This window comes from Bos indicus, chromosome 10 (genome assembly GCF_029378745.1).
Source record: "Bos indicus isolate NIAB-ARS_2022 breed Sahiwal x Tharparkar chromosome 10, NIAB-ARS_B.indTharparkar_mat_pri_1.0, whole genome shotgun sequence".
NCBI lineage: Eukaryota > Metazoa > Chordata > Mammalia > Artiodactyla > Bovidae > Bos > Bos indicus.
In genome coordinates, this window is record NC_091769.1 from 49,623,728 (window position 1) to 49,647,786 (window position 24,059).

A 24,059-nucleotide genomic window follows, 5' to 3' on the forward strand; every position below is an offset into this window, starting at 1 on the left:
TTTGCCATTAAGCTTGCATGAAGTAGGAAGTATTTATATGGATGCAGAAGACACTTGCATGGAGAAATAGCAAGCTTCGTGGATCTTGTTTTTTGGTTATTGTGATATTATTTTTCTGCAGAATGCTTGTAAATAGTAACATATCAATGTTAATTATGCAAAATATCAATTCGCTGTTTCTGAAAGTTTCTTTAGCACCTGAAGTGTGAAGAGGCTTCTTAAATCTGTTGGGGAACTGGGACTCTGTCCAGCAGATGACCGTTTTGTTGAATTGTGCTATGTAGTTGCCATTTGATTACATGGATACTGTTTCACGGCAAGTAAGTTGAGTGGTATCAGAAAGTATTTCTGATACCGAAAGGTGGGAGACGGTGTTGCGGGGAGGGGGCCGCAGCCACTCTATTAAAGCATATGCCAAAGTGCTAGTGACTTGAGAAATGGGCAGAGTCTGTAACTAGGAGAAGATGAGGGGAAGACAAAGAGACAGGAGACACGAGTCAAGATGCTGTGGATTAGAGTGGTTACAGTATGTTTGAGGAGAAGCAAGGGACACTTTGGCTCAAGTCCACTTTGTTGTTTCTTCTTTTTGAGGGGGCTGTGCCGATTCTTCCTTGTGGCACGCAGGCTTCAATAGTTGCAGCTTGTGGTCTTCTCTAGTTGGGGTGTGTGTGCTGAGATGCCCTCCGACGTGTAGGATCTTAGTTCCCTGACCAGGGATCGAACCCACAACTGCTGCATTGAAAGGTGGGTTCTTAAGAAACTATTGGACTACCAGGGAAGTCCCTCAAGTCCACTTTTGCTGGGAATAGATAGAGGGCTGGATGGAGCTGGAGTAAGAGAACATTGCAGAAGGCTGGATAATGAACTGTTGTGACAAGATAAAATAGAGGAATGTAGTTGATAGTGGCATGAAAGAGCCAAAATAGTTAATGGGAAGGGAAATCTGGTTTTTAAAATCTGATTTTCTGTGTTAGTGTGTTGTGGGTGTGAGAAGGATTATTAAATCTCATGTTCTGTGGTTTGTACAGCACCAAGGGATCTATCTAGGGCACGGTGAGACAGCTGTCTCCCAGGCTGGTGCTCAGAGCTGGAAAGGCAACTTGAAAGAACTCCCTGGCAGAACCTCACCTGCCTCTGTGGCTGCGGATTCCTAAATATGAGAACTGATGTGAAGTACCTGGTCTAATAAATCCATCCAGAAACAGTTGTGATTTACTGGTCTTTTTGTTTTGGCGTTTTTATTTCTTAGCTGCTTATATGAGGCCTAGAATTCCACAAGGCAGAGGATAACAGTTTATCCCTCACTGCAGACTTAGTCCAGTTCTGACTGAGCCCCATGAGTGAGAGTCAAGGCTAGGTGGTCCATGTCCTAGGAATCCACCTCCGCTTTGGTGAATCTCAGCAGGATACTAAGGTGACCCTATAAAATGTTTCTTGGCCCAAGGTGAAGTTGGGAATTATTAGATTTTACAGTCTCCTTCTCACGCTAAGTCTTCCAAATCTGGTGTGTATGTTACACTTCCTTGAGCACATCTCAGTTTGGACTGAGCACCTTTCAGTGTCTGATAGCTGGTGGCTGTCTGGTCGCCGTGTGGCTGGTGGCTAGTGGACAGTCTGTGCGATGTGCTGTGCTTAATCACTCAGTTGTTTCCGACTCTGCGACCCCATGGACTGCAGCCCACCAGGCTCCTCTGTCTATAGGGGTTCTCCAGGCAAGAATACTGGAATGGGTATTCATTTTCCTACTCCAGGGGATCTTCCCAACCCAGGGATTGAACCCAGGTCTCCCCGCATTGCAGGCAGATTCTTTACCAAACTGAGCTACAGGGGAAGCCCCTGGACAGTCTGGCTACTCTTAAAGAAAGTAGACTTTTGAGGGCTGTTTTAGGTTCACAGAAAAACTGAGTGCAAAGTACAGAGTGTGTATTTCCAGCATCCCCTCTACACACACAGCCTCCTTAACTCTCAAGATCCCCCACCAGAGCAGTGCATTTGTTTTAATTGCTGAACCTACATTGACACATCATTATCACTCAAATCCCATAGTTTATATTAGGCTTCACTCTTGGTGTTGTAAATTCTATGGGTTTTCACAGACGTATAATAATATGTATCCACTGTTATAGTATCACAGCCCTAAAAATCTTCTATGCTCCGCCAGTTCTTCCCTCCCTCCTTACCCTCTAATCCCTGGCAACCACTGAGCCTTTTACTGTCTCCATGGTTGTGCCTTTTCATGAATGTCATATAATTGGAATCATACAATATGTAGCCTTTTCACACTGATTTTTTCACTTAGTAATATGCATTTGTTATCTCTGTGTCTGTTCATGACTTGATAGCTCATTTCTTTTTAGTGCTAAATAATACTACATTATCTGGATGTACCACAGTTTATTTATGGAGGACAACTTTACAAATTAAGATTATATCCCAGTGGTGGGGTATATTGCAGGGATTGGGAGTGTATGTGATAGTGTCTGAGAGTTGTGGGAATGGAGGAGTTGGAATACCTGTGACTTTCTTTTTTGCCATGCTCAAAAAGTTTCTATAAGCATCAGTCGAGAGAGAAGAGTTGGTGTAGGACAAAGTTCATTGTGAAAGTCTTGCAGAAATATTTCCATAACCACAAATAAAGGCAAATCCTCTTCTCTTACATTCTTATAACTCACTCCCCACAGAGCCTGAAATCTGCCTAGTCCAGAGCTTTCTGATAAATGAGAAAATGTCTGTGTCAAAATACTCCCTCCAAGCCAATTGTATGAAAACATGTAAACTAAGCAAACTATTGGAAGAAAACAGAAAGCTGAATTGCATGGAAACTATTTCCTTGATCAGAGAACATTAAGCAAAAAGAGCAGGGACTTCCTGGGTGGTCCAGTGGCTAAGACTCTGCACTCCCAATGCAGGGGGCCCAGGTTCTCGCCCTGTTCAGTGAACTAGATTTCATATGCTACAGCTGAAGATCCTGCATTCCCCAGGATCAGGGATCCCACATGCCATGACTAGGACCTGGTGCAAATATATAAAAACATAAAAATAATAATAAAAGAGCAAAACAGGAGTTGCTGTAGTTCAGAGGTCATTTCCACTATTTGAGGACACAGCTTTGCTCTATTTTCTTTATTTTGGGGAGGCTGCTGCTGAATGATCTGTCTTGTCTCGGCTGAGGTAAATTTCTTGCCAGTTGAGCACTTTTTTTGGCAGGGGTTGGTGCATCAATTCCGAGAACTGTGATCACAAAGCTGGAAAGCCAATTCATCAGGCTGTGGTATCACTGCCGGGTTAAGTGTATTAACTGGAAGATGACATCATTTCAGCCATTTTGAATCTTAAATACAAGGATTATTACTCTTTCATAGGATGAGTTAACATCAGAAGATATGTCCATTGTCATTCTCATCAACAGTTTAATGTCTTCTAATACCTCTCATCATTGGTGAGCTAAGAGAATAATTAGGGATAGTAATAAAGGGCTCTATTTAGGAATGAGCCACCATGAAATGCTGTTGATTTCAATTCACATCCATAGTTTGCAGACCCTTTTCCATATATTAAATTACTGGTGAAAAATACTGAAGTAATGGCTAGTTTGCCAAGATTACTGTTTTTTAGGAGAACCAAAAGATTCAGCCTCATCCTGTTTGGACAAGTTGCACTGCTGTTGGGAAGCATTTTGATTTTTGTATTTACAAGTCAGTCATCCCAAGTTCTCTTTGAGCAGAGCAGGAACAAAACTAGATAGTTCTGTAGTCCATCCCAAACAATGCAAACAATCTCTCAGCTTTAATTTTCTGAGTCACAAGATGAGAATTGCATCTATTTGCAAATATTACTCTAGTATCACCAGATGAAATGGTCCAAGAAGCAGAGATTAGTATAATGAATTGCTGTGCTTCAGGGGAAGGGAAAGTCTCTTCATAATAAGGACTTTTTGTTGTACTTTTTTTCCAGCTTCTTTCAAAATGTCTACCGTTCATGAAATTCTGTGCAAGCTCAGTTTGGAGGGTGATGTAAGTATATCGTTTTCATTTTGTGTAATTTTTGATAGTTGGGCATCTCTGGGTAACTGTGCCCCTTCTTTTCTTGTCCATCTAAAGAAAATGAGGACGGAATTAAGATACTCGTTCCCCTCTTGGTTCCTGTCTTCCCCATTACTTTAGCTGTTCCTGGTAGTTCAGTTTGAAAGAAATGTTATGGCTCCAGAAACTGTTTTGGTGTCAGATCAAAATTGGGCATGCACTGGTGACACTGATGTGCCTGGAACTTTATCCTGCTATATACTTAACGTGCCAGTGATAGTACTTGTTATGATGACACAGAACTTTTAGCATCACGCCCTCAGATTTTATTAATGGCTGCATCAAGCTGCAGCCATATTGAAAATGATCCTGCATGTTTTGGAAAAGCTTTTCTCTAAAACTGCTAGAATTTTTTTTAACTAAATAATAAAAGTATTCTATATTCTAATTCATCGTGATGCTTTTTTTGCTTTGGCTTCCAGGGAGCTCAGAATTGTATTTGTCTTTCACAGGAACCTAGACATTCTGATGCATTTGGTTTTTTTGTTTCGTTTTACAGTCAAAAATTTTGAAAGCTATATTCAAAATTATAAGTCATTGCAAATGCTTTTAGAATAAAGTAGAATATAAAGTTGTGAATGTGTAAATTACCTAGTAATACCATACATCTTCCAGGTCATCTTAGCAGAACTGGCTTTTACAGAAACTCCGCAGTGACACTGGTCTGTAGGCATATCTTAGAGATATTTCAAAATATGCTGTCACTGAAATTAAAATACAAAGCACTCAAGTGGGTCACCAGCAGCCTGGGTCACGAGGAACAGAATCCTTTGCCCCTGATGTTTACCAATAAAATGTTCCGATGATGTCATTGGTGCAAGCACAAGTCGTATGGCGTATACAGCCTCCCTCATTTTCATCTTTCCTCTTGGACCTTGTGCATACTGTTGCTGGCAACCATACAAGTGGCACACTGAGGTCCAGACAAGTCTAAATAATTTTTTTCTTAATGGAGTAGATCATTAATTCGTTTTTAGTATCAGGTTTCATAAGAGCGCTTTTCATGTGGCCTTTGAAATTCCTCAGGTATGATGTGTTTCTTGGTGTGCAGAGATGGGACTGCAGCAGAAAATGTCATGTATTCTCTAGCACATTGAGAGAAGAAAAACATTACTTTTTCCTTCTTAATTTGAATTTCAGGTAAATGAATTTTATAGGTAATTGCTTCAATTGCCCATTTAATTCTATTTCCAGAGATATAAAAATATGCAAAACGTTTCCCTACTCACCGTTGTTTTTGAAATGAGATGACATAGCACCTGCTATACGAAGCCACATTTCATATGGCTCAATGACTAGACTGCCTGCCTTTGTAAATAATGGTTGGAATTGTTAATAAATAGGAAAATGTGTTCCCATAGATTTCTTTACTTGTTTTGTAGCCACTCTAACATATCTAGTCAGTATTTCAGAATAATACTCTGTCCTTACCTTTTCTTGATTGTCTGCTCTATTTCCATTGAGTTAATTACTGAAAAGTTTAGTGAAATTATAATGAAAAACACCTTGATAATCCACTGGGTTTCAGTTATATATATTAACTGGATTTACTGTTTAGCCAAGATGATCACAAGTTAGTTTAAAATATTCTGTCCAGTCATGAACTTAGATTCATGGGTTTGTCCTGGGAGCCATTTGAAAGGATGGCATCTTAGTTGTTTACCTGTTCAACCTCCCTGCTATTAATAATAAATGCTGGGATGCCTTGTAACGTGATGTGTGTGTGTGGAAAGGTAGGTCAGGGTGACTCGGTCTCTTACTCTTTCCAGAAACCGAGCCATGACAAAGTCATGTATGATGGGACGTATGTTCTAGGGGGAGGCAGGATGGGGGAGCCTTGGTGCTGAAGGTGGTGGATAGCTCCACCGCCCTTCAGCCAGCCTAAAGAACATTGCCAGTGCTGTTTAGTCTGTCCTTTGCTTTCGGACTGGATAGCAAGGGGGAATAAAGCTGTAAGAGCATTTCAAAGGAGAAGAGTTAACACTTTGGAAAGGAGAACTGACATAAAACTGTGCTATTACCTCAGTCTAGGGTGGGGCCCTCAGATCAAGAACAGTATCAAGAACAGCTTTCCAGGGCCTTGAAAAGCACTGGAAAGCAAGAGTGAGTGCATGGTTTAAAAGACAGAAAAACAAAATTCTAGGAAGAGTAGTTGGTGGAAGGGGTTGTGTGAAAGACAGCAGAGGGGTTTTATGATGATGGCCATTCTGACTGGTGTGAAGTGATATCTCATTGGAGTTTTGATTTGTATTTCTCTAATAATTAGCAATGTTGAACATCTTTTCATGTGCCTCTTGGCCACCTGTATGTCTTGTCTGGAGAAATATGTATACGTTGGGAGCTCTGCTCAATGTTATGTGGCATTGAGTAGAGCTCAGTGAGCCTGGATAGGAGGGGAATTTGGAGGAGAGTGGATACATGTCATGTGTGGCTGAGTTGCTTTGCTGTGGACCTGCAACTATCATAACATTGTTACTTGGCTATACACCCAATATAAAGTAAAAAGTTAAAAAAAAAAAAGACAGCAGAAGGGAGGGTAGAGAGAGGAGAGAAAAGAGGCGGGACTTGGCCAGTATGTAGAGGATGTGGGCCATGTGGCCTGACCACCTTGGTGCCACGGCTGTGGCCAAAGTAGGGGTAGGAGGAAGACACTTCCCTCACTTATCTGATAGAGAAAAGCAGACAGGCACTCTGCATTTGCTTTTTAAAGAACTGTGATACAGGCCCAGTGGAAATTCATGTGCCTGTAGCAAAAACTTGGCAAAACACACTTGTCATTCAGGCGTTTCCACATTTCCAGCTTGTTTCAAATTGTTGCCAGCCCGGTTTTGTGCTCTTCAAAGCCTTCCCCAGAGAAACAGGTGGTTTCAAGTACCCAGCTTTGTGTTGTCCACTTTGAGCTTGCACAAAAATTAAGATGAAAAGTAAAAATAGATTTATCAAATTCTTAACTAGTTGAGGCTTTGAAGAATTCTCATTGGAAACAAAGAATACTTACAAGTTCCCTGGCCTAAGAATGATGTGAATTGCTAAAAAACAAAACAATAGGATAAAAAATTTTAGTAATTGACATTTCAACAAAAAGATTTTAAATGTGTATGACTTCAGTGTGTTTGTCTTTTAACCTCAGCACTCCACACCTCCAAGTGCATACGGGTCAGTCAAAGCGTACACTAACTTTGATGCTGAGCGGGATGCTCTGAACATTGAAACAGCCATCAAGACCAAAGGTAAGCCATATGTTTATCGTCTTGTCAGACTCTCACCAAAATGTTATTAGTCTCTGTCTTTCATTTTCATACATTGGTCATTTGAAATTGTCATTGAGCTTTAATGAAGTGATCCAAACCTACTCCATCCCATCCTTCCCTTCTTCTTTCCAGCTTCCTCCCTCTCTCCTCCCCTTGGAGAGAGAAGATTTAAAGATGAGAAGTTAACCGAATGGCATAGTGACATGGATATAAGCTTATATTTCAGGGCCAGGAGGCCTGAAGCTCTGGGTGTGTGCTTTGAGCTCAGAGGCCTCAGCACCCCTTCTGTAAGGACGAGATTGGTCATGGCGATCCCTAAGGGCCTCTTTGTGGTCCTAAGTCCCCTTGAATTTCATCACTTTTGTTGGAAAACTGCTGGATACATTTTGCTGCTTTGCTCCTAGATTGATCTAATGAGCAAAAAATCCAGGCTTTTTTTTTTTTTTTAACTCCACAAGTTATGTCACTCCTTGGGCCTAGAGCTTAGATTTAAAGAGCTGTCGGGATGACTGTATTTCTTAGAGTTCCAGGATGAGTAAGAGAGGACCAGGAGGCATAAAAGCTTCCGTTCTGAAATAAAGCAGATAAAGCATTTTGCGGGTAGAGTTGAGCAAGGACCTCTTCAGGTCATCATGCTGTTTTCTGTATCTACAAAAGCCTGTGACCAGACTTCCAGGCTTCTGTTGATGAAGCATGTACCTCTGGGGTTGCTCCATCCTTGGCTCCCTGGAAACACTGTGATGATTGTGGTGATGCTTGTGATTCACCACACTCTTTCCCCCCTTTGGAGAAAGCACTTCTTTACATGCAAAGCTTGAGAGACACAGATGTGATCCAGCAGCTGTTCTGACTGCTGGTTCATCCCCTGCTGATGAGCCGCAGGACATTAGGATAATAGAGTGTTTTTGCTTGTTGACACACCCCAACAGTTCACATACAGGTCACTGCAGACTGGAGACCTGACCTCAGTCAGGGTAACCTGGGGGGCCTAAAACTGGGATCACCATATATCCCCGTTATGCCTGCATATTTACTGATTGTGCCCCCTTGCACCCTCAGAACTGTCATATTTTGCAGGATAAATTGCATAGTCACCTTTCCTAAAACCCTTGGAGAAACTGGATACTGTGTTTCCAGGGATAAGAAGGAATGTAGAAAGATCCTTTAGGTCCTGTGGTTCTGATGCGACATAGGCTTGCGTCATCAGCCTCAAAGCAACCTTAGTTTCCATGAGGACACTGTGGGCACGTCTGGCCTGGATGACTAACTAACCTTCAAAAAGCCATCTCTTTTGGTGCTTTTAAATGACCATACTTGTCAAAGGCCAGCCTGGGAAGTCAGGAAGTCACTAATCAGGAAGTGAGACTAAAATCTGCAGGTCTTATCTCCCTGCAGTCAGTTCTACTTGGTGGAACCTGGTGGATGAGAGCATGTGTGTTTGTGGCTTCAAATCCTAGCTCTGCCACTAATTTACTAACTGCAGACTCTGGGAAAACATTTCGCTTCCTTAAGCCTGAACTTCCTTACTATAAAGGGGGAGCTAATAAAAGTTCCCACCTCACAGGGTTGTTGTGAAGTATGAAGCATGTAGCGTGGTGCCTGCCATATAGACAACTCAGAGTATGTTACCTTAACACATGCACACACAGTCTGCTGTCCTGTAAACTCACCCCTTCTCACTATTTGGATGTGCCTATATTCCTAGGGTTTCCCAACAAGCCATTGTAGAGATACAATCGAAGTTTAACAGCTCACTCATCTAACAAAGATGGTGCCTTTTACAAGCTTGAGACAAAGGCTGCCTTTATCCCTGCATGAGAAAGCTTTTAGCGCACTGGAATGTAAAGATTGCGCAAGTGAACTCTGGTAACAGCTGAAACTCCCAGGGTAATAAAAATACCTTCAGGCCCTTTCTGAGTTAGTAGAAAAATACTCAAGTTTCTAAGCAGAAACGTCTGGAAAGCTAAGATTTGGATTCCTACATTCCCGTTTGGTCAAATGCAGCTGACATCACCATTATCAGGGTTGCAGGAGCTCCTTATTGAGTGCTGCTCGTTATGGGCTGGCATGGCACCAAGCACTTCAGGAACATTATTCCTAGGTAAACTTCAGATTAATCCTCTCATGCTAGGTGCTATCATCCCCAATATATGGAGGACACAATTTAGGATTAACATGCTCCAGGTCTCTTGACTGTGGTTCAGACTGGGATTTGAATGTGACTCGGTCCAGCCCCAGGGCTGTGTTCTCACGCACCCTAACATTTCGCCACCCACTTGGCAGGACCAGACTTCTTACTTTGCCATAAGTTGTGTTCAGGCATGAGAACGTTTTCTATCTGTGATTTTAGAGATATCAGATATATGTCATATTTGTAGGTCCAGCTTTTGGCCCCCTGTTGTCTTCTTTCCCAAACGTAATGCCCAGTGAGTCCCACTTAGGACTGCTTTTTATTTACTTATTTTTGGTGCCTGGTGGTTTTAAAGAGTAACTGAATTTTCTTAAATCTGTTGACCCTTAAAAATAATTTCTAGATTTTTGGTATATTTAGAACCTTAAATTCTTCTAAGATACTCTTGAGAGGAAAGACTGTGATATCCATACAGAGCTCAGTGTTGTAGCAAAGATGTTACTGTCAGTATTGGTCATGATGGTGACAAATCCAGGTCTCTCTTCTAGCTGGGGAGTGACTTAGTAAATTATGATAGCTCTATTTATATTACACAGAATATCTGTAGACTGTCACCACAATATGAAAAGTAAAGTTTATAAACAGTTGTTTTACATTGCTATTGAGATAAAATTCATATCCCATACAATTCACCTATAGAAAATGTACAATTCAATGTTTTTTTTTTTCCTAGTATATTCACAGATTTGTGCAACTTTTGGCACACTCATTTTAACATAAATTTCACCTTAGATTTGTCAATTGCGTAAAAAAATGGACATAAAATAGTATATACAGGGAATTCCCTGGTGGTCCAGGGGCTTGAGTTCAACCCCTGGTCAGGGAACTAAGATCTCACGAGCCTCATGGTTAAGCTCTCTCTTCCTAAAATAGTATATACAGTGTGATCACACCACAACAATTTTTTTATGTCAGAAAAATAAAGCATTGTTCTGTGTGTGTGTGTATATACATATATATACATATATAATTTCAATATATTCTGTATTTTCCAAATTCTCCATGATGACATATATTACCTTTGTAACGGGAAGCAATAAACCAAATTAAAAACAAATGAAGTTATTACAATTGACTCCTGAACAACATGGGTTTGAACTACACTTACATGGATATTTTTCAATAGTGAGTTCTATAGTACTACACAGTTAGAGGTTGGTTAGATGCATGGGTATGAAATCAGTTATGTGGAGGGTTGACTTATATGTGGATTATAAGTTATATGTGGATTTTCCACTGTGGGGAGGGTCAGCATCCTAAATCCCTGAGTTGTTGAAGGGTCAGCTATAGTTGAGAAAGTCACATCCCTTTTTGTTTTTTTTCTCCTTCTTGATCTTTTAAGATATTAACACTACTTTAAAAAAAAAAAAAAGCTAATTGAGATCTTACCTTCCCTTTTAGAATGCCTTTCACTTTAAGTGTAATTAGGAAGCTTGTGCCACACCTTACCCAGCTTCCACCTCAAACCCTTTTCCAGAACACAATGCAAATAATTGGTGCTTCCTTGATATCAAAGGAAACAAAGGGTAAAGTTCAAATGCTGATACAAACAAAAGCCAAAGGGCCATGAAAAGGTGCCTCTCTGTGGCCTCCCTCTCAGATGGTGTAGCCCAGGTGTGTGTGCATACGTGTTTATGCGTGTGCCAAATGTAGAGCATGCTGGGCATTACTTATACTGCCTAACGTACATCGACTGTCCTGTCATCTGAGTGCTCTAAGGAAGAAGGGCTGTGAGCAGGTCACCTGTGGCTGAGGGTTACTCATTGCTGTGAAACACGAGAACTGTGAACTGGGGCAAGCCTGCGGTGGGGAGTGTGAGCAGGGGCAGACCTGGCTGAGATCTGTAGGGTGGTGCTGCATAGACTGGTCAGAAGGCCTCAAAGTAGCTCTCATCCCTCCCTTGCCCTCTGCCCTTAAAATCTCTCATCTGGGCTGCGAGGGCATCTGTCTTTATTTCTAAAGAGCCTCCTTGCCTCATCTGTGACAGAGTCTCTGTCTAGCCTCATCTCCAGGCTATTTCATGCCCCACACAGAGCCTTTGCTCTCTCAGGAGTGTGCAGCCGTCCTCTAGTGGGAGTGTTATCCCACTTCTAACATCTGGGCAGTTCCCACTTATCCCTCTCTCTCTTTTGGTAAACTTTTTTTGGCCATGCCACATGGCTTGTGGGATCTTAGTTTCCCAACCAGGAATTGAACCTTCCTCCCCACCATCCCCTGATTTGAAGTGTGGAGTGTTAACTACTAGACCGGCAGTGAAGTCCCCTCACTCGTCTCTTGAGCCAATGCACAGCCTCTTCTCCAAGCTTTCTCTTAGCAGGAAGGCAGAATCAATTATTCCTTGACTGTGTCTCATAATACTTTTCATCTCATTTATAGCTCTTGTCACATTGTGTTAAAGTTATTTATCTACGGATTTGTCTCCTCCTACTAGAATGTGAGTTCATTGAGGGTGAGGGCTTCATTTCATTAACCTTTTCTAACACCCAGGCCACTGGGATCATGTGAGAAGGTACATAGTTAACCTGTATAGTAGTGAAAATGTACACAGATACCAGAGCTTAAAGGTGAGTGTGGACACGTGGCTGGCAAAATAAGGCAGCAAAAGACAGATCCGGAATCCGGACCATATCCACAAAGGATTAACAGTCCCCTAGTGAGGTTGGGTCCCTTTTTCCAAAGTGAATTTAGCTCATGCCTTGAAAGTCTGCTTTGTTTCTGGTTTTAAGGGGTCTCAGTATTTCGTGTATCTCACCTCAACCAAAGGCATGATTGTTTTGTGTATGTTCTGGCTTGAGGTAGGCTCTGCAATTACTTACCTCAATTAATGTCTAGTTAGAAACTGAATAAAGCCGTGCAAAAGTAGTAATATTGCTTAATTAACAAGAGGTTGCTGAGACTTAAATCTGTAGGAGTCTCTTGGTCTAGATTGGCCTTGGGTTAAATATATACTGTGGAGTGTACAACACAGCTGTGAGTGGTTTACCATATGGGTCCAAATAACTAGAAAGGAAAGTCAGCTAAATTAGAAAAGGATGAATCTAGACTCCATAAAATAGATTGTAATTAGAAGCAGCACAACCCGAGAGTTAGAGTAAGTGCCAATAAATTGGTACAGCTTTGGTCTCTCTTTCTCTGGAAGGGGAGGGTAATGAGTTGCCCTATTATTATTGCCAGTTTTGATTTTAGCTGTATTTGTGTTCTCCGGAAGGGTTGCAATAGCGGGTGTTTTTCCCCCACTTCTTATTAGCACAAGTATAGAAGCATAAATGCTGCAAGTTTTTGCACTTTTTTTTTCTTATACTTTTAAAATGGAACTGCTTAAGTTTTCAAGCATGGCTAGAAGACTAACATCCCATGGCAGTGGGAAGCAAGTCTGGATGTGTGTTTTGCATTTCACCTGCATACCTACAGGTATATTTATTCAGTTGAGACAGCAATTAGGAATGTATTTTCTTGAAGATGCTGGGAGGCAGATTGGCTGGGAAAAGTGGCTTCTCTCCTCTGGGAGGGGCTTTGGAGGTGAGAGCCCAAACCAAGAACCCCCAAGTTTGGGTGCTAGCCCGCTTGTGGGAACGGCCTTTGTGACTCACATAGCCCAGGCCTTCTCACCATCCTGGAAGTTGAATAGAAGGGAACACAACCTTCCCGTTGAAGACTTTCTCTTTTGTGTTCAAGTTTACTCTAGACTGAGTTCTCATCTTACAGCACTGCTGGGAACAAAGTGACCAGTGCTGAGTCATAGCCACCTTTATTGCGGGCGCAGATTTTCTGATTTTCTTCAAGAAGATCATTGTCTACTCAGGTATGTAGATGCCACACTCAAGCTAAGGAGCCTGTGCAACCTGGGTAAAGGAGTCCCTGGTGCCTTTCTCATTGTAGGCATTGGCTGTTGTTGCCTGCCTCTCAGTTCTTTCTTTTGTAAAAAACCGTTACCTCTTGTCCATTGAGGAAATCAAATACCGGTGACACCCTGGGACCATGGAAATCACCACATTCTTATCTGGTGTCTGCAGTGCTGGGGCAATAAATAGTAACTTCTCTGTCAGCTGAGCTCAGGGTGAGTGTGGCGGTTTCTCTTGCATCTGTTCGGATGTTTTACTTTCTGACTCAGGAGGCTGATAGAGCGACAGGGCACAAATTGCTGCTTGCATTTTATGCACGATCCTTCGTTTGCAGTTTTATTTGATTTGGATCTTGAGCAGTGGCCCTTGTGTTTTTCTGCTGGTCCTGTAGTATCGCAGAAATGTGATTATGCACAGAAGGCCGACAGGGTTCTAGATTATTAAAGAATCCAGTGGGATTACCAAAGAGATGATGCTTAAATCCTTTCTAAGGGACTCAGCTGAGGTGAGACCAGAGCAGAATGGAAATAGAAGAAATTTAATTTCTCAGCCGAACCTTCTTCTTAGAGGTAGTTAGCTAGACTGTGCTTCCTCTGAATCAGGCCAGGTAGCACCGTGTCAGATGGGAGGAAGGATACTTTGGGCAATGGTGTGCGTGTGTGTGTGTGTGCATGCACGTGCTTCCCTGTCCCTAAAACCACTCTTGTTGGCACTTTAGGTTCCTGCTGAGTTACGAATGGCTATTTTCAGAAGAGGGTCTTCTAGCTCTTTCTCCTAAAGAAACCTCAGTGGGGTTATTTCATCAGTGGCTGTGCATTGTTACTGTGTGGCAAATGTTATCTAAAGATTATTTGATGGTTGTACATTTGTATGTTCTGAATAGTAAATCCAGTTCTATAGACAAACAGATGCATTACTGTGTCAGATGATTTTTAGGAACAAGATGGAGGAGTGTCATGTAAAAAAGCACCACAGTATAATTCCAGAAAGGTACAAATGTGACTCATAAGAGTATACAGGATATTCATGTGATACAGGATAAACACATGTCAAACATTAATTCATTGAGATGGGGCTGGTTCAAAGGAAATTTGAGAGGCCGGTTGTTTATAAGCACTGAGAAAAGAATGAGAGAAGTTTACTGGGCTGGATACAAGACCATTCATGAATTTGAGAGCACTGAAGCCGTAATCTTGGGAACTGTCCTTTCTATTGGACCAAAATCTACAAGTGAAACCCTAAGCCATAGAGCCTGTGCTGTAATCAGTGGTGAGTAGCCAGTCGAGTGAGAGTGAGCCCTGGAGAAAGTCTTGGAGGGCAGTTAGCTGCACTCAGAGGACATGTTCCCTTCCTCTTGCCTCATGTTTTAGTTTTGGTTAGTTTTCTCTAACAGGAAGCAGAACAGCCCAATGCAGGTCTTTAATCCTGACTTGAATCCCAGCTCTGCAGGTGACTTACTTGTGTGACCTTGGGTGAGCCCTTGCCTTGTGAGCATTGGTTTCCTCACTGGGTACAGTGGAGGTGACCATAACACCCCTCACACACAGACATGGTGACAATTGCAATAGAGATTTGTTTGTACAAAGTACCTCGTAAAATGTCTGGTAAATTGTAGGTATTCAGTGAATAGTTGATACTGTTTTAATAAAACCCATGAGTCTTTCTCTCATGGCCTTCCTTTGACCTTATTGCAAAGGTGGTTTCCGAGCTTTGATATATGCCCAGTAATCTAAGCCAAGTCCTGGTTTTTCCTCTGATCTAGATAAGGAGCAGATCTGGGCAGTTTTCCTTTATTTTCTAACCAGTCAGCCCTGCCCTGAGGGCCTCCTGAGTCCTTTATCAAGCATAATGAAATCTATTTTCTCTGTGCAACCAGAGTGTCTTGGCAGATGTGAGTCAGCATCCTGTTCAGAATGGCCTCTTGGTTCCTTGCCATGGTCAGTAAGGATGCACATTTTCCATGGAATGCCACGTGTGGAGCAGGCCTGGGGTTCCACCCGCAGAGAGGAGGAGACTCCAGGAGGCCCATTTTGTGGGTTTGGATTCAGCCATTATTTTAGACTGCAAGTGTTCTTTGTTTTAAGAGACCCACGACCCCGGAGTTTTCTGTGTGAACCCTGCTTGTCAATGGTGCCTTCCCGTGGTATCTCTTGCCAGAACTGTGGCTTCAGGTGACTGGCACTTAGATCAGAGACTGATTTTCCAGATGCCCTAGCTCAGAGTGGACTATTTGTATAGTTAGCTGAGAAGATTGGCCAGCCATTTTCATTCAAGGAATAAATGCTTAAAACCTTTTGTGCTGTTTTCTCTCAGGGGCCAAATAAATGTGTGTCTTAGATCCTCATCAGTCTTGAAAATTTTAACTTCTCTTCGTGCTGAAAAGACATTTGATGTCAGTTGGCAGAGGACTGGATAAAGTAGATGTGATACACATATATGACAGGATATTACTCAGCCGTAATAAAGAATTAAATAATGCCATTTGTGGCATTGATGGATCTAGAGATCATCGTACCAAGTAAAGTAAGTCAGAGAAGGACAAACACCATATGATATCACTTATATGTGGAATCTGAAAGTATGATACAAATGAATTTATTTGCAAAACAGACTGGACAGATTTCAAAAATAAAACTACAGTTAGCAAAGGGGAAGGGTTGGAGGGAGCGATAAATTAGGAGGCTAGGATTAACATATACACACTACTATATATAAAATAGATAACCAAGAAGGACCTACTGTATAGCACAGGGAACTCAATTCAGTATTCTGTAATAACCTATATGGAGAAAGAATCTGAAAAAGAGTAGATTTATGGACATGTATAACTGAATCACTTTGCTGTACAGCAAAACTAACACAACATTGTAAATCACCTATATTCCAATATAAAATAAAAACTACATTGAAAAAACATTTAAAAAAATCTGTCTGAATCACAGAATTTACTGTGTTTGCACCCACATTCTGTGGGATCGCCCATCCGTGTCACTGTCTCCCAGGCTGAGGCTTTGCTCACATTACTTTGTGACCGTCCATATCCAACACAAGAAGAATGGGAAGAGGAAAGAGGCGTTATTCAAGCTTGTTGTTTTCTTTATGCTTTTGCTTCACTCACACAGTTTATTTTCAAGCTAGGCTTCTTCTCTCAGCAAACACTACCCTTCATACGGGCACAAAAGAGCAGAGAGTACAGATCCAGAGTGGCAGAGGCACCCGCGCCGGGATTAACTTTGTTCAGTGTAGAGGTTTCCTGGAGCGCTGGTACTCGCTGTGTATTTTTTGACGGTGATTGTGCTGACATAGGCAGCTGAGTGTTCGGCCATCATCCTTGAGCTGCATCCTGAGCAGAAGTGATGAGTCACCGGATGACCCTTGCAGCTTCAACCTGGACTGAACCATTTTCCGCAGGAATTACCGTCTCACCAATTACGATAGCAGGTTGAGAGGAAGCAGCGGTGTTCTGAAGATAAGATGGTTAAATCCCACTGGCAGATGTGTGCATCCTACTGTTCCAACGTAGGATATGCCTTAAGTGGCTTTGACTCAACCATTGATCCTGGGCCCAGTGATTTTTTTTTTCCTCTTTCTAGTTCGATTTGAAACTTGAAGACAAAGGTAGGGGAGAAACAGCTGATGTAGGTGAGGCTTTCAGAAGGAGGAGGGGCTTCTACTGGTAGATCATTTTCAGTTGTCTCTGTAGTTGCTGGTATTAGCATTTGTGTAATGTATCAGATCCTTCACTGGTCAGGGGTCCCAGCATGCTAGATACTGCATCACAGTAGGCTGTTTGCGTGATGAATAATTTAGTTAAAGACACTGAGATGCCTTCAGACTATAGCCGTTGCTGCCTCCCAGGTGAGATTCATGTTAACCACGCAGGCTCTTTATGGGGAGTTTCAATAATTGGATTGGATTCTGACTGTTGGCTAAACGCTAAGCTGCTGTGAACAGAAAGTTTCATTGTTTGATTGCTAAGAGAGGTTTCATTGATCAAGAGCATGGGACTGCACTGAAGTTTGTGGAGTGAACTTTCTTCAGGTGTTATTTCTTACCTGGGTTTTGAACAAAGGTAAGCATTTCTTTCCCTAAGATTGTAGCTGACCCTGCACCTCACAGAAGCAGTTGGTCAGTTCAGTCAGTTCAATTCATTTCAGTTGCTCAGTCATGTCAGACTCTTTGCGACCCCATGCACTGCAGCACTCCAGGCCTCCCTGTCCATCACCAACTCCCAAAGTTCACTCAAACTCATGTCCATTGAGTCGGTGATTCCATCCAACCATCTCATCCTCTGTCATCCCCTTCTCCTCCCGCCTTCAATCTTTCCCAGTATCAGGGTCTTTTCAAATGAGTCCATTCTTCACATCAGGTGGCCGAAGTATTGGAGTTTCAGCTTCAGCATCAGTCCTTCCAATGAACATTCAGGACTGATTTCCTTTAGAATGGACTGGTTGGATCTCCTTGCAGTCCAAGGGACTCTCAAGAGTCTTCTCCAGTACCACAGTTCAAAAGCATCAATTCTTTGGCACTCAGCTTTTTTTATAATCCAACTCTCACATCCATACATGACTACTGGAAAAACCATAGCCTTGACTAGACAGACCTTTGTTGACAAAGTAATGTCTCTGCTTTCTAATATGCTGTCTAGGTTGGTCATAACTTTTCTTCCAAGGAGTAAGCGTCTTTTAATTTCATGGCTGCAATCACCATCTGCAGTGATTTTGGAGCCCAAAGAATTAAAGTCTGTCACTGTTTGCACTGTTTCCCCATCTATTTGCTATGAAGTGATGGTTGAGCTTTAAGCCAAATTTTTCGCTCTCCTCTGTCACTTTCATCAAGAGGTTCTTTAGTTCTTCACTTTCTGTCATAAGGGTGGAGTCATCTGCATATCTGAGGTTACTGATATGCAAAAACAACACCCAGTTGTGGGTGTGACTGGTAATAGAAGCAAGGTCCAATGCTGTAAAGAACAATATTGCATAGGAACCTGAAATGTTAGGTCCATAATTCAAGGCAAATTGGAAGTGGTCAAACAGGAGATGGCAAGAGTGAACATCAACATTTTAGGAATCAGCGAACCAAAATAGACTGGAATGGGCAAATTTAATTCAGATGACCATTATATCTACTACTGTGGGCAAGAATCCCTTAGAAAAAATGGAGTAGCCTTCATAGTCAATAAAAGAATCCAAAATGCAGTACTTGGATACAATCTCAAAAGTGACAGAATGATCTCTGTTTGTCTCCAAGGCCAACCATTCAATATCACGGTAATCCAAGTCTATGCCCCAACCACTAATGCTGAAGAAGCTGAAATTGAACAAGACCTTCTAGAACTACTACCCCGAAAAGATGTCTTTTTCATTATAGGGGACTGGAATGCAAAAGTAGGAAGTCAAGAAACATCTGGAGTAACAGGCAAGTTTGGCCTTAGAGTACAGAATGAAGCAGGGCAAAGACTAATAAGAGTTTTGCCAAGAGAACGCTCTGGTCATAACAAACACCCTCTTCCAACAACACAAAAGAAGACTCTACACATGGACATCACCAGATGGTCAACACTGAAGTTAGATTGATTATATTCTTTGCAGCCAAAGATGGAGAAGCTGTATATACAGTCGGCAAAAACAAGTCCGAGAGCTGACTGTGGCTCAGATCATGAACTCCTTATTGTCAAATTCAGACTTAAATTGAAGAAAGTAGAGGAAACAACTAGACCATTCAGATATGACCTAAATCAAATCCCTTATGATTATACAGTAGAAGTGAGAAATAGATTTAAGGGACTAGATTTGAAAGACAGAGTGCCTGATGAACTATGGATGGAGGTTCGTGGCATTGTACAGGAGACAGGGATTGAGACCATCACCAAGAAAAAGAAATGCAAAAAAGCAAAACGGCCGTCTGGGGAAGCCTTACAAATAGCTGTGAAGAGAAGAGAAGTGAAAAGCAAGGGAGAAAAGGAAAGGTATACCCATTTGAATGCAGAGTTCCAAAGAACAGCAAGGAGAGATAAGAAAGCCTTCCTCATTGATCAATGCAAAGAAATAAAGGAAAACAATAGAATGGGAAAGATTAGAGATCTCTTCAAGAAAATAAGAGATCCCAGGGGAATATCTCATGCAAAGATGGGCTCAATAAAGGACAGAAATGGTATGAAGCAGGTGGTAGAAGCAATTTAATATACACAAGACAGATTGCCAGCAGCCTTTCCAATCCCTACACATGCTTTTCCACCTCTAGTGGTGATTCTAAAAGAATACCTGGGAGCTGGTTGAAATGGTGCTTTCCAGGTCCCGTGTCCCCAAGCGTCTTTAATCAGATCTCGGGATGGGGCCCAGGGTGTTGTGTTTTTAATAAAAGCTTCATGTGACTGTCATTCAGGTGGGCTCAGGACCTATTCTGACACAAACACAACCTTGTATTTGTTTCCAGGGAAGAATAATTTTTTATGGGTCAGTTTTGTTGGCCTGAATTCAGGTCAGCAACCCCAGTTGGTTTCAGAACTATTAGAGGTTAGAGGATATAATTGTATTTTGTTATTTCCCAGCATTTTCAGATTTGGGTAAGAAAGTTAAGTGTCAAATAAAAAGACATTTATAAACAAGCATTTTTTTTAATATAATGTTAGAGGTATAGACTATTGAGAGAGAGAGAGCACCTGTGAACACACTTGTGTGGGTAGCCATGCATACCCACGTGCCCAGACATACCGTAAAGTAGTCCCAAAAGCCTTGATGAGTCTGTGAAGAAATCTATCAGGCTTGGACCTAATTAAGACTAAATGTAAGATCAAGTTCAATTTTATGTGTTAGTGTTTTGTGGAAGCAGAACTGGAGGTCATGGTTCAGATCCCTTATCCTGGTGTAGAGACCAGGACCCCAGGAGGGCAGATGTTACCATGGGTAACAGCAGCTTCAGCTTCAGCTTCCCCAACTATAAACTAGGAAGAGAAATAGCCACCCTGCCACGTTGTTGTCGTGAAGGTTACGTAAGATGGTTTGCATTAGGATGTCTTAGAAACCAAAGAGAATGATACAGATACAGTTCCTGACTATGATGCATATCATGTTTTATTCTAACCAAAGTATTTAGAACTACACTAGGAGTCTCATGAGGTGAAATCACTAGTTGACTCTTAATCAGTGCTTATATGCCATTCACAGTGTATATATTTTTTCACAATACCCTTTTGATGCTCATCACGGTGAATTTGGAAACTCTAGATAATTGAAAGGATGAAAACTTGAAATTATCTATAATCCTACCACTCAGATGATCACTATTAAAATTTTGGTGTAAACTAACAACACTGTAAATCAGCTATACTCTTAATAGAAATTTTAAAAATTTATTTTTGGTATAAAGAGGTTTTTGTGTTTTCTCACACATGAGCATTCATTTTACAAAAATCAGGGTAGATTAGGCATATGGTTTGCAACCCATTTTTTTCCTTAACAGTATATTGTGAACATTTTTTCATGTCAGTTAATACCATCATTTAAAATGTCTATATAGTACCCCATTATATGAACAAAAACATTTAATCAGTTATTAGACATTTCACTGTTTATTTATTATATGCAGTGCTGAAATAAGCATCTTGGAAATAATTTCATATTCAGCATTTGGGTGTCAGCATTAACACTGGCTGAAGGTATAAATGCAGTTAAGGTAACTGACTAACATTGGTATGTTGTTTAGTTGCTAAGTTGCGTCCCAACTTTTGCCACCCCATGGACTATAGCCCCCCAGGCTCCTCTGTCCTTGGGATTTCCCAGGCAGGAATACCAGAGAGGGTTGCCATTTCCTTCTCCAGGGCATCTTCCTGACACGGGAATAGGACCCGTGTCTCCAGTATTGGCAGGCAGATTCTTTATTGCTGAGCCACCTGGGAAGCCCTAACATTGGTATAAAATCACTTAGAAATGAGTATATAAATACAAAAATTAATTTTATTTATTTTTATACCCAGAAATTCTAACTTTCTGCTTTTGATCTTTCTAACACACTTGAGAGTTTAAAGTATCTTCTCTGTCAGTCTGCTCATGACCTCTGCCTCAGAGCACGACAGTTCTGACTTTGGCAACTCCTGATTTCCTTTAGGCCAGGCTGTTTGCAATTCATGTATGACCCTGTAGGCTTCACCACTGTGCTCTCTCTCACTCAGAAATTACCTATCCTATTATGGCAAAGGCTCTTCCTTTTATTAAACAAAGTCATCATCAGTCAGGGGAGAGACCTTTCACTTTCTGAATTTTAAAAATTGTGCTTTCTTCAGTTAAATGGCATGTTAGGAGTATTTCTGATGTAAAATTGGAAACTTTCAGATACCAGAAGGCATTGCTTATCTTTGTAAATACACATGTTCCAATTAAAATAGGTACTAAAATATTTTGGTGGCACTTCAAAGCTCCCAATTTAGATTTAATTTAGATTAAAACACTTACTCTTTTTAATAAAGTTATAAAATTGATTATTAAAATTGCCTATTGAAGATTAAAAGCAGTGGAACGTTTATTTTCCTTACAAAACAGTTTAGTCTTCGGTAAGTAGAATTGTATTAATCAATTATGCTATTAAAATACAACTGCCATATTAAATCTGACTCATTTGTCATGACAGTTTCTATAATTATAGAAATTATACCTAGCTGCTTATACAGCTATAATCCTGCAATAAATATAAATAATTGTCTCTATTAATTCAGGTTGTAGTTACTGTCTGTTAAATCCCCAGTTAAATGGCAATTCGGGACCTTCATTTCAAATCCCTCTAAATCTTTGTTGTTCATTTGACTGCTGAAGCCCACAAATGCACCTCCTACTGTTGATTCCAGAAAGCAATTTATGAATAAAGTAGTTTTTTTTTTTTTTTAATACAGATATTTTAGAGGTCCAATTGGGCTTGAGGTTTGAGGTTGTCAGGAAAAAAAAAAGAGGATGTACATGTTGAGTTGAGGGTGCTGACAAAAAGAAAGAGAACAAACCTTAATGTCTTGATATTTCAGTTTAGAGAACTATATATATATATCAGGTTGAAAAAAAATGCTTAAACCCTTCTTTGTAAACCCAAAGGACTAGAGTATATGGTTGAGTAACTTCACAACTTGTATCTCCGTAGGTGTGGATGAGGTCACCATCGTCAACATCCTGACCAACCGCAGCAATGAACAGAGACAGGATATTGCCTTCGCCTACCAGAGAAGGACCAAGAAGGTACAGCAGGCGCAGGGCTGTAGGGCACTGCTTGTTGAATTTCAGGTCCTCAGCCATTAGTTTTTCGTTTCATGAATTCTCTTACCAGCAAGCGCCTTCTGGAACCGTAGGGGAGCCAAGGTTTCCCCCTTCCATCCTTGTAAGAGTCACAGCTCACACATGTGTGGCCCCTGGGGTGCTTGGAGGTCATTCCATAAAGACCACAACCTCTTCCGAGCCAGAGCATGTAGAGGCAGCAGTTCTGGAAATAGAAATAGAAAGGCTGGGGAACAACAGCAGCAGGTATCATTTACTGAATGCTTACTTTGTGGTGGGCATGCGCTTCTCTACATGTAGCCACTCATTTCACCTTCAGGAGTTCTGCTGGCTCTTGATAAAACGTTTTTAATTTAATCTTAGGACACTAACCTCTATTGAGTATTGATCCTGACATGCACCTCTCATTAAAGTAAAAAAAAAAAAATTCACTTGAGTTCTTAAGACCTCTGGAACCACCGGGGTTTAGTTAGTGTAGTTTATTTGGTCTCCAGGCCATCTTCAATGTGCCATGCTGCCATTGCTGAAAGGGTCTTCTCTGTTTTTTTTCACTTACTTGTCTGCTAGTGGTTAAAGATCAGCCTAGCACTCGTTCATCCTTTATTTTGTCGCGGTGTTAGGAAATTTTATTTTTAAGGACAAGCTGCTTTATTTTTAACTTCTTGCTATTAAAAGCGTTTGATTTATTCTTGGACAGTGCCGTAAGCATGGCTCCCTGCAGCTTCTGTTTTAGTTTTCACTCATAGTCACAGTGGAGGTGAGCTGAAAGGATTCTAGAAAAGATAGTAGTCACAGTGGAGGTAAGCTGGAAGGATTCTAGAAAAGATGTTTCTACACTTGGGGTGGCATGACCCCCAGGGTCCAGGGATTTGCAGGTCAAGCCCAAGCCCAACCTCTCAAACAGTTGGAAAGGACATAAATAGGAAAGCATGTGGTTTCTTTCCTCTCATATGCAATAAAGCTCTTCTTCCAGCTGCTGCTGCTGCTGCTGCTAAGTTGAGTCAGTCGTGTCCGACTCTGTGCAACCCCATAGACGGCAGCCCACCAGGCTCCGCCGTCCCTGGGATTCTCCAGGCAAGAACACTGGAGTGGGTTGCCATTTCCTTCTCCATTACGTGAAAGTGAAAAGTGAAAGTGAAGTCGCTCAGTCGCATCCAACTCATAGCGACCCCATGGAGTGCAGCCTACCAGGCTCCTCCGTCCATGGGATTTTCCAGGCAAGAGTACTGGAGTGGGGTGCCACTGCCTTCTCCATTCTTCCAGCTAGACTTTTACTAACCTACTGTAGTGAGGCATGGAAGGGAGTGTTTATTTCTCTCCTTTCCCAAAAGGATCTGTAAGCTGGTAGAGCTGAGTTCAGTTGGAGCAGAAGGCCCACCTCCTTGGACAAAACGCCTGTACTTGCCCCTTCAGCTGTCACTTACAGGGCGTGGTCTTTG

The 24,059-nt window shown here is 41.5% G+C and overlaps 1 protein-coding gene across 1 annotated transcript in view; it reads left to right on the forward strand.

Annotated features, from left to right (window-relative positions):
• ANXA2 (annexin A2) overlaps positions 1–24,059 on the forward strand; it is a 44,559-nt gene that overhangs the window by 7,123 nt on the left and 13,377 nt on the right. The window contains exons 2-4 of the mRNA XM_019968745.2: positions 3,955–4,013; positions 7,213–7,312; positions 22,490–22,584. Of these exons, the coding sequence (XP_019824304.1) occupies positions 3,966–4,013; positions 7,213–7,312; positions 22,490–22,584 (243 nt within the window). The 5' untranslated portion in view covers positions 3,955–3,965. The remainder of the gene's footprint in view (positions 1–3,954; positions 4,014–7,212; positions 7,313–22,489; positions 22,585–24,059) is intronic.